Here is a 13,438-nt window from a genome sequence, read left to right as displayed (position 1 = left end):
GCTAGTTTGTCTTATCGTGGCTATTCAAAAATTACCTGGAAAGAATCAGTATGTGTGCACCTATGTTGGTGTGGCTGCACAAAAGTGCTCGATATTGCTGACATGTAAAAGCAATATTATACAACTTGTCATAACAAAAAATGGCAAGTTTAAAATACTATTTAAAGGAAATTCTGTGGTATAATGACTTTATGCACTAATCTTTCAGTCCTAGGTTAAAATCTGACTTTATTTTATTTACAATTTAATTTAACATCTTATTCTCTGGTTGATATTCATCTATCTTGTATTACTGTCAGACAGTTTTGGTGGTCTGTTTTTGAGAAGCCAAGAATTGGAATAGCAGTCTTGCTGCAGGTCCACATAGATTAGTACAGTAACTCCTCACTTAACATTGTAGTTATGTTCCTGAAAAATGCAACTTTAAGTGAAACTATGTTAAGCGAATCCAATTTCCCCATAAGAATTAATGTAAATGGGGGAAGGGGGGGGGTGTTAGGTTCCAGGGCAGCTTCCCCTACTCTGCAAGCACCAAGGGCGGGGGGCTCAACCCTCAGCCCGCCCACTCCACCCCCTTCCCCCAAGCCCCCACCCTTGACCCGCCTCTTCTTCCCCTCCTCCCCCCTTTACGTCGCATGCTGTGTCCTGGCTCCTCACCCCTCCCTCCCCTCCCTTCTAAACACCACAAGCCAGCTAATTGCTGCATCGGGAGGCGGGGGGAGGCGCGCCAAGTCCTTGCTCCTCCCTCCTGCCCGGGGCAATCAGCTGGCTTGCGGTATTTAGGAGGTAGGAGGGAAGGGGGAGGAGCGAGGACTTGGCGCAGGCTCCCCCTCACTCCCCCCCGCCTCCTCCCTGGGTAATCAGCTGGCTTGCGGCATTCAGGAGGGAGGGGGAGCCCGCGTGCCAAGTCCTCGCTCCTCCCCCTTCCCTCCTGCCTCCAAAACGCCGCAAGCCAGCTGATTGCCGCAGGTAGGAGGCAGGGGGAGGAGAGGGAAGGCGCTGATCTGTGGGGTCTGCCGGCGGGCGGGAGGTGCTGGGGGGTGGAGGGCGGGGTGGAGGGAGGCTGCCAGCTGTGGAGAAAGCAGGCAGCCAAACAACGTAAGAGTGGAGCATTGCACAACTTTAAATGAGTATGTTCCCTAATTGATCAGCAACGTAACAACAAAACAACGTTAAGCGGGACGACTTTGAGGAGTTACTGTACAGGAAAATATGCAAAATTAATCTAGCTATCTGTAGTTTTCTCATATTCTTCCTCTTTGAGAATTCCAGAGCTATAGCTATGCAGTTGTTGTAAACTTGTATGATTATAAAATGCACTTTAATTTCTGAATCTGTTCTATTGAAGGGATGAGCTAAAATAGCCCTTAATTGGGCATATGAGAGCTTATATCCAAAGAATCCAGATGGGCCTCATCCTAGATGCCAGTCATATAACAAAATTAGAGTAATGTCCTTTTTTTGTGGTAGGGAGGGTGCTAAGGGAGAGAGAAAGTTTGAGTTTAGTGACAGATATTAGCCCAGTTGTTCATTTTAGGATCTGTGAGATGTTGATGTTTATGAATACTTTATTTAAAACTAATTCTTATACAGATGTTATACCTGAAGTGCAACAGCAGCAGCATTTATTTGGAGGGACTTTTTCCTTGACAGGCTTTCTTGCTAAAGGCAAGTAACAAACATGCTCAGCTTCATTATAGTAGGAAGCTATGAAGAAATGTATCTTGTATAGTGTCGGAGAAAAACACAGTTCTCACTCTTTTGATTAGGTACAGCAAAGTCAGATACTTTATTTTCTCTTGCAATTGCGTAGAGGGAGAGAGTGCACTAGGACACAGGGTCTCCCCCTCCTTGGCAGGTCTCTCTACAGATAAAAGGTATAAATGCTTGCTGTAATTGTTTGTTACAGACAATAATAAGCAACAGTTGCATTTGTTTATACATAGGTCATCCTGATATCTTATTTTTCTCACTTATTTAGACTCTAGTCTACATTCCATATTATCTACACATTATCTACACAAAGTCGCAACAACTTCTCACACAGTTGTTTCCCACTTGCCTCACAATCCTCAGTTCTATAAATCTCGCATTATTAGGGTTACAGTTAGCCTGACTTTTGCTAACAAACTGTCATGCATTGCAATCCCCTTCCTGTCAGTTCTTTCTCTGCTTCTACAATAGCTATCATGACAGTGTATAACCACAGATGTCCTTACTAAATCAAGTCCCAGGAAATTTCAGTTAGAAATCTGTTTTTCTATTTAGAAAGATTTCTTAATTCTGGTTAGTGGTGAAAGATGCCACAGTGGCACTCTCAGTTGGGGTATGCTGATTGACTTAATTAAGATCAGGATTTCACTTTAGATTTAAGAAAAGAGGTGGATTAAAAGAGCCAGTTTACATTCAGGGGGAGTCTTCTCTTCCTCTGTCCCTCAGACTACCACTACTTTTCCAGGAAGCCTCTTTGCTATGTCCTGGGCTCTGGTTCTCCCTCAAGCCCTACGTCAATTAAACCAGTTTAGATTGTAGAGATTTTTGGAAAAATAAATTGTACATATTTGGCAGAAACTTACTAGTTTCAGCATTTTTTTAAACAAACAAAAATAAGCTGGGAGTTCTTAACCAAAAAACTTTCTCATGAAAATTTTCATTTAGGAAAAAAGGGCCACTTCTTTTTTGTTAATTAAAAGTTCAATTAGCTCTATTAAATTACTTTGATATACTTGGCATAAAAGAATAAAGCAGGCATTTTTTCAGCCCCACTCTTTTCAGTCTATGTGATGCCTAGCAAGCAAGGTTAAATCTTTCCCAGCTTCAGGACTTCCACTAAACACCTGTAAAATAAAATGCTTAATAGATGCCTGTGATAAAAATGTGATATATGGGTGTTTTGGTAAGACACTTGGCCCTGTTTTTGGCCCTGTCATATGATGTTAATCAAGGTTATAAGAGGTTACATGGTAGTCAATGAATCTAGAAGCTGCTAGTAAATTTCTTTTTTTAAAAACTCCAATCCAAAGAAAATATAATATAAATGAAAACTCATTTAACAAAACTAATAGATGTCTTGGATGGAGGTCCGGTTACACAGCCTGACAGATAAGGAATACTCTGCCACTTACTCAATGTCTGTGAACCTCAATGGTTCTGTGTTCATATGCCCACTTTTTGTTTTCAAAACTGATGCCTCTGCTGTTGCCGGAGTTTGCCATCTGGAGCCTGTGTGTTGCTCCTGTGGGTTTTCATATTTTGATTGAGTGGTTGTGTCTCTTACTGTCTTTGGACAAATGCTGTTGGAGCAGATGGTCTTGGGGGGGCGGAAAAGCCAATTTTTCTAGATTTTGTTTAGTTATGAACTGTTTCTCTTAATTGGTATGAAAACCCAAGAGACAATAAATTTGCACAGTTCTGCAAACGTCAAGTATCAGGGGGTAGCCGTGTTAGTCTGTATCTACAAAAACAACAAGGAGTCTGGTGGCACCTTAAAGACTAAATAAATCTGTTAGTCTTTAAGGTGCCACCAGACTCCTTGTTGTTTTAGTTCTGCAAACAAATATTTTGGGCGTGCACACATACTTCAGCAACAATGACTCTGGAACAAATCTAGCTCTTCCTTATCCTTTCCCTCTAAGTTGTTTCCCTTGAACATCCCTTCCCTAACAAGTAAAGATTATCAGTTTTTTCTGCAAATAATGTTAAATAGCTCATGTTGACAATAATGTCCAGTAGAGCAGATGTCCTCTTCCTAAACTGAACAATGATCAAGATAGTAGATGTTTGAACACCAAATATGCAAGATAAGAAGAACAAATTTAAAAGCCACAAGCTATAGTCTTAAAGATACCTGGTCAGCCATATTGTACTAGCATACTACCTCATGACAGTAAAATGTGCAGTTATTGCAGCCTTGCCAAGACTAGAATTAGTGACCTTAAACTAGAGCTGTAGACTAGGGTACATAAAGTACCATGCAAACAGAAGCCACGTCTAGACGACAATATTTCAATTATAGACTCGTTGTGGTAGGAGCTGTTTTATGAATGGGTATTGTGCACACAATGATGTTTTGATCTTCGTTTGGCTTTTAGGTGTTAGTGTAATATAAATAATAACAATCTTGGTCAGATTGTACCTTCCAATCACATATTCTTGAGGTTTCTCTTTATATTTTGATAACATTTATATAACTTGTCATATCAACAGAGTATTACTGAATTAAAATAGACACCCTTACCACTTTCTTAGACTAGTGACCTGCTTCAGTTAAAGAATAGGAATGTGTTCAGAATAGTTAAATTTGAATGTAAATGTAAAGTCTATTTAGAGACATGTGCAGGAGTTCTGGTAAACTAGAGGGAGAATTGATTTCTTATATGCTAATTTATACAGGAAATGGCAAAAAATGTCAATTATTCTTGGAGTCTTTACACAAGGTTATTTTTAATCAATGCTTGAAAACAAGCTTTGATACTTAATATACCTCATGGATCCCATGAGGTGAGTTCCTTGTAATGTTCAGTTATCAGATTGGGCAAGTCATTATTTGACTGTTGTTTAGTTTATTATTTGTAATATTTTACTACACATAATCTCAAACTTTATATAGTAAAAGAGTGAACTCAGTGAGGCTTGCACCAGTGGGAGAGATCAGAGAAATATCTGAGGTTTTTTTCTAGTTCTCTTGGCTACTATACTCAGATATGATCCATAGAAGGTTCATAGATACCAAGGCCATTGTGATCATCTAGTCCAGGGGTCGGCAACCTTTCAGAAGTGGTGTGCCGAGTCTTCATTTATTCACTCTAATTTAAGGTTTCGTGTGCCAGTAATACATTTTAACGTTTTTAGAAGGTCTCTTTCTATAAGTCTATACATAGAACTAAACTATTGTTGTATGTAAAGTAAATAAGGTTTTTAAAATGTTTAAGAAGCTTCATTTAAAATTAAATTAAAATGCAGAGCCCCTCGGACCGGTGGCCAATACCTGGGCAGCGTGAGTGCCACTGAAAATCAGCTCGCGTGCCACCTTTGGCACACGTGCCATAGCTTGCCTACCCCTAATCTAGTCTGACCTCTGGTATAGCACAGGCCATAGAACTTCCCCAAAATAATTCCTAGACTATATCTTTCAGAAAAACAGTCAATCTTGATTTAGGAATTGTCATGGATGAAGAATTCCCCACGACCCTTGGTAAATTGTTCCACTGGTTAAGTATGCTCCCTGACAAAAATGTACACTTTATTTCCTCTCTGAATTTGTCTAGCTTCAACGTCCAGCATTGGATTACATTATACCTTTCTCTGCTATATTGAATAGCCCATTATTAAATATTTGTTCCCCATGTAGATTCTTACAGACTGTAATCAAGTCACCCGTAGCCTTCTCTATGTTAAACTAAAAGGATTGAGCTCTCTGTCTATCACTAGAAGACATGTTTTCTAATCTTTTAATCATTTTCATGGTTCTTCTCTGAACCCTCTCCAATTTATTAACAACCTTCTTGAATTTTGGGCACCAGAACGGATATGAGTTAGGAATCAGAATTATGGTTGGGACTCAAAAGGGCACTATTGTGGAGTCTGAGGAAAGGCAGTTTGGTCTAGTGCATAGAGCATGGACTGAGATGTGGGAGACCTGGGTTCTAATCCCATCTCTTCTATTAGCCCGCTGGGTGATCTTGGGCAAGTCATTTAACTTTTTTGTGCCTCAGCTTCCCCATGTGTAAAATGGGGATAATAATCCTGACCTCCCTTTCTATAGTTCTTTGAGATACTGATGAAAAGAGTTGGGTATTAGCTTTTTCTGAAGGTTGACAGTTTAGTAGTGTTGATAAATGCAAAGTAATGTACATTGGAAACCATAATCCCAACAATACCTACAAATGATGAGGTCTAAATTAGCTGTTAGCGCTCAAGAAACAGATGTTGGGGTCATTGTGGCTAGTTCTTTGAAAACATATGCTCAATGTGTGGCAGCAGTCAAAAAAAGCTAACAATATGAGGAACCACTAAGAAAGGGATAGATTAAACAGAAACTATCCTAATGCCACTATATAAAACCATGATATGCCCATATCTTGAATACTGCATGCAGTTCTGGTTGCCTCATCTCAAAAAAGAGATATTAAAATTGAAAAAGGTAGAGAGAAGGTCAGCAAAAATGATTAGGGGTATGGAACAGCTTCCATATGAGAATAGATTAACAAGACTGGGACTGTTCAGCTTGGGAAAAAGGTGCTTAAGTGGGGAGGAGGCTATGTTAGAGGTCTATAAGATCACGAATGGTGTGGAGAAAGTAAATAACACTTCCATATTCACCCCTTCAGATAACACAAAAAACAGATAACCCAATGAAATTAATACGCAGAAGGTATAAAACAAACATAAAGAAGTAGGACTTCTTCACACAACAGTCAGTCAACTTGTGAAACTCATTGCCAGGGGATGTTGTGAAGGCCAAAAGTATAAACTGTGTTCAAAAAAGGATTAAATAAATTAATGGAGGCTAGGTTAATCAATAGCTGTTATCCAGGGTGGTCAGGGATGCAACCCCATGTTTTCAGTGTCCCTAAGCCTTTGACTGCCAGATGCTGGGACTGGAGGACAGGGGATGGAACACTTGATAATTGCCCTGTTTTATTCATTCCCTCTGAATAATCTGGAGTTGGCCACTGTCGGACAGGATACTGGACTGGATGAACCATTGGTCTGACCCAGTATGGCTGTTCTTATATTTCTTAACGCTGTTTTTCTCAGATCAGAGTCATGGTTTGATCCCCAATCTTGGGACAGGAGGCTCACTTGCTTGAGGGATACCCCCGGAGAATACAAGGCACCCACTAGCTCTTTGGGGGAGCAAAAATGAAAATGGTATTCAAGATAATTTGTATCTCTAGGTAGGCTCAAGCCTAATGTTCCTAAGGCTCATGAACTACAGTAGAACCTCAGAGTTACGAACACCTCGGGAAAGGAGGTTGTTTGTAACTCTGAACAAAGCATTATGTAGAAGAAAAATACTGTCTTCCCTTAATTTTTTTTAGTAGTTTACGTTTAAACAGTACTGTACTGTATTTGCTTTTTCTTTTTGTCTCTGCTACTGCCTGATTATGTACTTCCAGTTCCAAATAATGTGTGTGGTTGACTGGTCAATTTGTAATTCTGGTGTTCAACTCAGAGGTTCTGTTGTAAAAGGATTACACTGCACATATGCAGAAAGAGGAGCCAAAAGGTTTCCAGCATTAAAATTTTCACTGCAGTTGGATAGCTCCAGAGGATAAACTGTAGTCCTTTGACCTTAACCTATCCGGCTAGTGTCAGTTCAAGTCCCATCTTTGTCAGAAATCTGGGAGACTATGAAGGCATTCTTTCTGTGGTGCATAGAGGATAAAGAGAAAGAGGGAGGGATATTGAAATTAGTGAGTTAGGAATAGCACAACCAAAAAAGCTTATTTTGTAACCATTAGAAGCAAACTGTAACCAGTCCTTCATGCAAATAATTGAAAAGTGCTTATAATGTCTGAAATTCATAAGTTGTAAAAGCAAATATTAATGGAGATATTAATCAATAGACTATGAACACTGAACAATTATCTTCAGATTTGAAAAATTGAATAGGAGGGTATATTACCTAACTAATTATTCAATAGGTGACATAAGTCTGTGCTAGGAAATGTCCTAGAGATCATTGTTAAATAGTCCTTGTCCTATTTATTTATTATATAAATAGGTCACTTCTAATTCCTGGGCTTCCCATAACTGATAATTACACTTATCCCAGTTCATAGCTGAATTAATTTAAACTCCTATGTTGTGTGTACAATTATTTATAAAATGCTGTGTTGCATCTCTGGCAAGTAATGTACTGTATAAATAATATTTTATCATAGAAGAAGGAATTATTTTTTCCTAAAGATCAGCGTTACTGCAGGCAGCTTACCACAGAATTTTTGGTTATCCCTTTAAAAAAAAAAATACAGTAGATAATCTCAGTCTTCCATAGTATAAAGTATCTGTTTGTGAAAGTGTGTCCTTATAATTTTCACTTTCTTTTCTTAGCCTCCACCAGGAAATGTGAAAATACCTAATGCACCTGCACCGAGTACACAACCCGCTATAATGAAACCAACAGAGGAACCTCCTGCTTACACACAAATAGCAAAGGTTTGTGTATAACATTTTGGGAATGAGCTAATTGCAAAAGAAATTCTAATTGCATATATAACAGTACTCTTCTAGGCCAATGTTAATTTTATAAAGCAGCATTACTTTCAATAATCAGTGCTATGCTTTACAGAAACACGTGCTGTAATTAGGTACAAGTTGTTGCATTTATTAATTAAAATAGCAAGTCTATCTTGATTCATGACTGAGAATGCAACATAATTGAAGAACATATACGAAAGAACAAAAATTCCAAGTTTGTGCATTTGTTGATATCTAACGGTGCTTGTTTTTCCTCAGGAGCATGCATTGGCCCAGGCTGAGCTGCTTAAGCGCCAAGAAGAATTAGAAAGAAAAGCAGCAGAACTAGATCGCAGAGAAAGGGAAATGCAGAATCTCAATCGACAGGGTGGTATGCATCACAATCTTAGTTCTTTTTATTAGAGATTTAAGTTTTAAAACTCTGAAATTCTGAGTTTCTCTGAGAAACTAGTTCTGTTTTCTGCTTGCCTGTTTAAAACAAAGGTCTGAAGTATTTATTTTTAGGATCTCATTCAGGAAAGAAGTCTGCCTTTCAGAAGACTGCATAAAAAAATCACACACTTAGTTTTTGAGGTGAACTTCGGTAGTGCAAATGTGTAACATAATCTTTTGTTGAATCAGTTATATATGCCTAATGCACCTGCACCTAGTACACAACCAGCTATAATGAAACCAACTGAGGAACTGTTTTAACTATTGGTTTTTATTCTTGGTTTAAATTAAAGTAACATTAACTACTTGAAACCATTCAAATTTTTAAAAAATTAATTAAAAGTAGTCTTTTATATACTACACCTGCCTGATTCCTTTTCTGCCAGTATTTGTCATTGTACAATAATTTTCCTATCTTTGATATTTTTCCTGTCCTATTTTGCTGGGTGGGAGATCCCCACAAATAATTGAAATGTTCTGATAATTATCCATTACTGGTAGTGCCCAGAGTCCCTGATGAGGATCTCATTATGCTAGTCACTATACAAACATGGAGGTAGTTGTGTTTCCTTCATTGAAGAGCTGACACAGTAAAACTGATGATATGTTATCAATGTGAAGAGTATGCAAACCGGAAAAAAAAAAAGTGAAAATAACTTTTTTTTCTCTGATATTTTATTTATTTATTTATAATTATCTTGAGTGTTAATTGTAAAAATAATGGATTAAAAAAAGTTCAGACAAAAGCTTGATTTTTTTTTTTTTTTTTTTTGGCAAGGTGACAATGTCCTGCTATATACCTCATTGCTAAATTTCACTATCCATACACTTGTCTTTAGTTTTTGCTTTCTAGTAAGTGTGATGCGCAGCAAAATGTGTGTTTCTAGTGCAAATTTTTAATTGCAGAAACCTGCTACTGAGGAGCATGGTATAAAAATGGCAAGTTGTAACCTGGACATTGTGCTGGAAAGTTTGGATGTGGGAATGGTCTGCTTTAAAAGAAAAAGTTCAGACTGAAACAAGAAAAAAACAACAAATACACAATGTTGAATTTGTGTGACTTTATTTTTTTTTGCATAAGGTAGGATTCTTGCACCTGGTCTGGGCCCTTAGCGTTTGGCTGGCAGGATTTTTCAAGTGCTCAGAAAATAAGCTGTCATTTGGAAGCACAACAGGCCACTGTAAAAACTCAGTTGGCTCAGCCGGCTTAATGACTTGAGAATTCAAATGTTTGGGGAATTTCCTGTCAGTCACTTGTTGGAATCAAGGACCCAGGAGTTGGGGATCTATTTTTTTAATAAAGAAAAATAATTGCAAATACATTTTCCTTCTATAATCACCTTTACTTTTTTGAAAATCTAGATTTTTTTTCTCCAGCTAGTTGTCGTCTATCTCCCTCCCCCCCCCCCGATTGTTTTCTTTATTCATTAGTTTGTATGCAGTCTTTTCAAAATTTCCCCTCCACCTATTGCCCTTCATCCTCTTCACAGATAAATTTTACTGATGGTCTGCTATGCCTTATTCCCTCAGCTTGTCTTTTCTAGTCCTTAGGAACAGTCTTATTCCTTTCTACTGCATCTTAAGGAACAGGGAATTTTGAGATCCCAGACATGCTTCAGGATGCAAGGAATCTGTTTCTTATTATGCCTCTCTTATGTTGCAGCAGTGAGCACCAAGGGTTCTGAGAAATTTGAGGAATCTGAAGGCTTCTTTTGGATCACTGGAAAGAGAAAAGATTAGTCCCTAAGGATCAAAAGGGGAAAGGTTAGGTTTTATCATTTGGGTATGAGAGGCATGGCAGATTGGGAATTATGTGACACAAGTGAAGGCGAAAATTTCCTTACTTGTTAATTTTCTTTACTAATCTCTTCTGTACTAGTCCAGATGCTTGGAGTATATTTTGATGAGTATATTGGATGTGTGTTTGTCAGTGTGTAAAGCTCACTGGATTTAGCTTAACGATATTGAAAAACGCAATTAAGATGCAGGTGAACACATTTGAAGCTTTGTTAGCTGGCCTTGTTTTAGCTTTGGGGAAGCTAACATGTATTAGTTAAGAGAACTTAATTGAAAAATACAACCTTTCCGTCAAGACTGGATCTTGGATTGTAGGTTTTTCCAACCAGTAGTTAGAGACAGAAACCTCTTGTGGGATGTCAGACCCTGTTGTATGCCCTCTAGTCATCTCGCAGTCCTCAGCTGAATATTTTGAAAGCTGTACCAAATAAAACAAAATTCAGACATTATTATTTAATAGTCATTAACAATTTGAGTAATTATGAAAAATCTGAACATGTCAGTGACTCTGCATTAAAACTCTTAGTAATAAGAGAGGTAGGCATCTAAATTTTACAGAATAAGGGTCTAAATCGGTATAGATCAAGGTCTCAAACTCAAATGACCATGAGGGCCACATGAGGACTAGTACATTGGCCCGAGGGCCGCATTACTGACACCTCTCCCCCCTCGGCCCTGCCCCCACCCCACCCCTTCCATGAGGCCCCGCCCCTGCCCCGCCTCTTCCCACCCATTCCCTGCCCTCATTCCAACCCCTTCCCCAAAATCGTCACCCCAACTCTGCCCCCTCGCTGCCCCCAGGGGGTGCAGGAGGGGTGAGGGGTACAGCAAGGGGTCAGGGTGCAGGGTGCGGCAGGGGCTCAGGGCAGGGGGGTGGGATGCAAGAGGAGTGTGGGGTGCAGCAGGGGGATCAGGGCAGTGGATTGGGGTGCAAGAGGAGTGCAGGGGGCTCAGGGCAGGGGTCAGGTGCAGGAGGGATGCAGGGTACAGCAGGGGGTTGGGGCGCAGGAGGAGTGTGGCATGGGGCTCAGGGCAATGGGTTGGGATGCAGGAGGGGTGTGGGTTGAGGCAGGGGGTCGGGGTGCAGGGTGCGGCAGGGGGCTCAGGGCAGGGGGTTCGGCTGCAGGAGAGGTTCGGGGGGCAGGATCTGGCCCGGTGCGTACCGGGGGCAGGGCAGGCTGTCTGCCTGCCGTGCCGTGCCCTGCCCTGCCCCCGCAAGAGGCTGGGACATGGGGAAAGGGGGGCGGAGGGGCTGTGTGTTTCTGTTGCTTGAAGCACTGCCTCCAGCAGCTCCCTTTGGCCGCGGTTCCCTGTTCCCAGCCAATTGGAGCTGCTGGGGGCGCTGCCTAAAGAAACAGCCACACACAGCCCCTCCGTCCCCCCTTTCCCCACGTTCCAGCCTCTTCCCAGAGCTGCGCCAGGCAGTCAGCCTGCCCTGCTCCCGGTGCACGTCCAGCCGGAGCCGCTCTGGTAAACACTGGGGGAGGGCAGGGGGGCTGCGAGGGGCTCGTGGGCCGCAGAAAATCACCCCACGGGCCACATGCGGTCCGCGTGTTTGAGACCCCTAGTATAGATTATTTCAAAGTAAGAAAATTAATTAGAAAATATTATTTCCCCCATTCTTGGGTCTTTTGTTTTGATACTTGGCACTTTCCAAAGCAGTTTATTTTTTTACTATGGGTGGATTATAATTTGCATCACCTTCTGCAAAAGATCACAATAGCAATCCTATGCTGTAATGCTTGACAAAAGTGTTGGCAGAAGCCTATTAGCTAGTCTTGTAAATCTGTGTTCAAAACAGGAAAGGTGAGATTTAAAAGATTCTGTTGATTAGAGATTTATGTTGCAACAGGAAATTAATCCGTTCTCTAACCCATCTAGAGATGGTGAATTAAGAGACAACTTGACCTTTAAATTCTGGTGCAGGATTGAAGTCTCTGAGACTACCCAAACTATGCTTTCCTTCTGCAATTCTGTAGGGCTCTGTGTACTTCTAGATAATGTAGCCTTCTTTGTCAGAGTCTTGGAGTTGGGGCCAAATGTGGGTAGGATGATTTCTAGGTTCAGGTGAAATGCAGTCGGTGTTTCGGGCCAGTATTCTGGCAGAGCCCAAGCCTACAGTGTGATCTTATAATAGTGAAAAATTATACAGTAGTGAGCTTCCAGGAAAACTTTGCAACTCTCCTCTTCTCATAAATCAGGGTTGGGCAAACCTTTTGGGCCAAGGGCCACGTCTGGGTGGGGAAATTGTATGCAGGGCTAGGGCGGGGGTTTGGGTGGGGGAGGGGTGCAGACTGTGGGAGGGGGCTCAGGGCAGGGGGTTGTGGTGCAGGAGGGGTGTGGGGTGCAGGAGGGGGCTCAGGGCAGGGGGTTGGGGATGCATAGGGGTGCAAGGTGCAGCAGGGAGCTCAGGACTAGGTTGGGGTGCAGGAGGGGTGTGAGGTGTACGCGGGGGCTCAGGGCAGGGAGTTGGGGTGCAGGAGGGGTGGGGAGTGCAGGAGGGGGCTCAGGGCAGGAATGCAGGAAGGGTGCAGACTGCGGGAGGGGACTCGGGACGGGGTTGGGGTGCAGGGTGTACGAGGGGGCTCATGGCAGGGAGTTGGGGTGCAGGAGGAGTGTGAGGTGCAGGCAGGGAGTTGGGGGGCAGGGTGCAGGTGGGGTTCGGGCTCCAGCCTGGCACCGCTTACCTCAAGCGGCTCCGGGGTGGCAGCGGCACGTACTGGGGCCAGGCCGGGCTCCCAGCACACCTGCCCCGGCCCCGGCCCCGTGCTGCGCCGCTCCAGGAAGCACTGCAGCCCTGGGGCGGGGGGAGGACTTTGTGTGTGCTGCGCCTCCAGGTGTCTCTCCCAAAGCTCCCATTGGCCACGGTTCCCCGTTCCCAGACAATGGGAGCTGTGGGGGGCAGTGCCTGCACGCAGGAGCAACGCATGGAGCCCTCTGCCCCCCTGCCCGGGGGCCGCAGGGACGTGGTGTTAGCGGCGCCGCGGGCCGGATCCAAAGCCCT

The 13,438-nt window shown here is 42.2% G+C and overlaps 1 protein-coding gene across 1 annotated transcript in view; it reads left to right on the top strand.

Moving 5' to 3' along the window:
* The window catches only part of SCAMP1 (secretory carrier membrane protein 1), an 81,567-nt gene that overhangs the window by 16,696 nt on the left and 51,433 nt on the right, over positions 1 to 13,438 (top strand). The window contains exons 3-4 of the mRNA XM_034773627.1: positions 8,059 to 8,163; positions 8,464 to 8,575. Coding sequence (XP_034629518.1) covers positions 8,059 to 8,163; positions 8,464 to 8,575 — 217 coding nt within the window. The remainder of the gene's footprint in view (positions 1 to 8,058; positions 8,164 to 8,463; positions 8,576 to 13,438) is intronic.

This window comes from Trachemys scripta, chromosome 6 (genome assembly GCF_013100865.1).
Source record: "Trachemys scripta elegans isolate TJP31775 chromosome 6, CAS_Tse_1.0, whole genome shotgun sequence".
Classification (NCBI taxonomy): Eukaryota; Metazoa; Chordata; order Testudines; family Emydidae; genus Trachemys; species Trachemys scripta.
The sequence above is the reverse complement of the archived record's forward strand: the minus strand, read 5'-3'. Positions and strand labels throughout refer to the sequence as shown.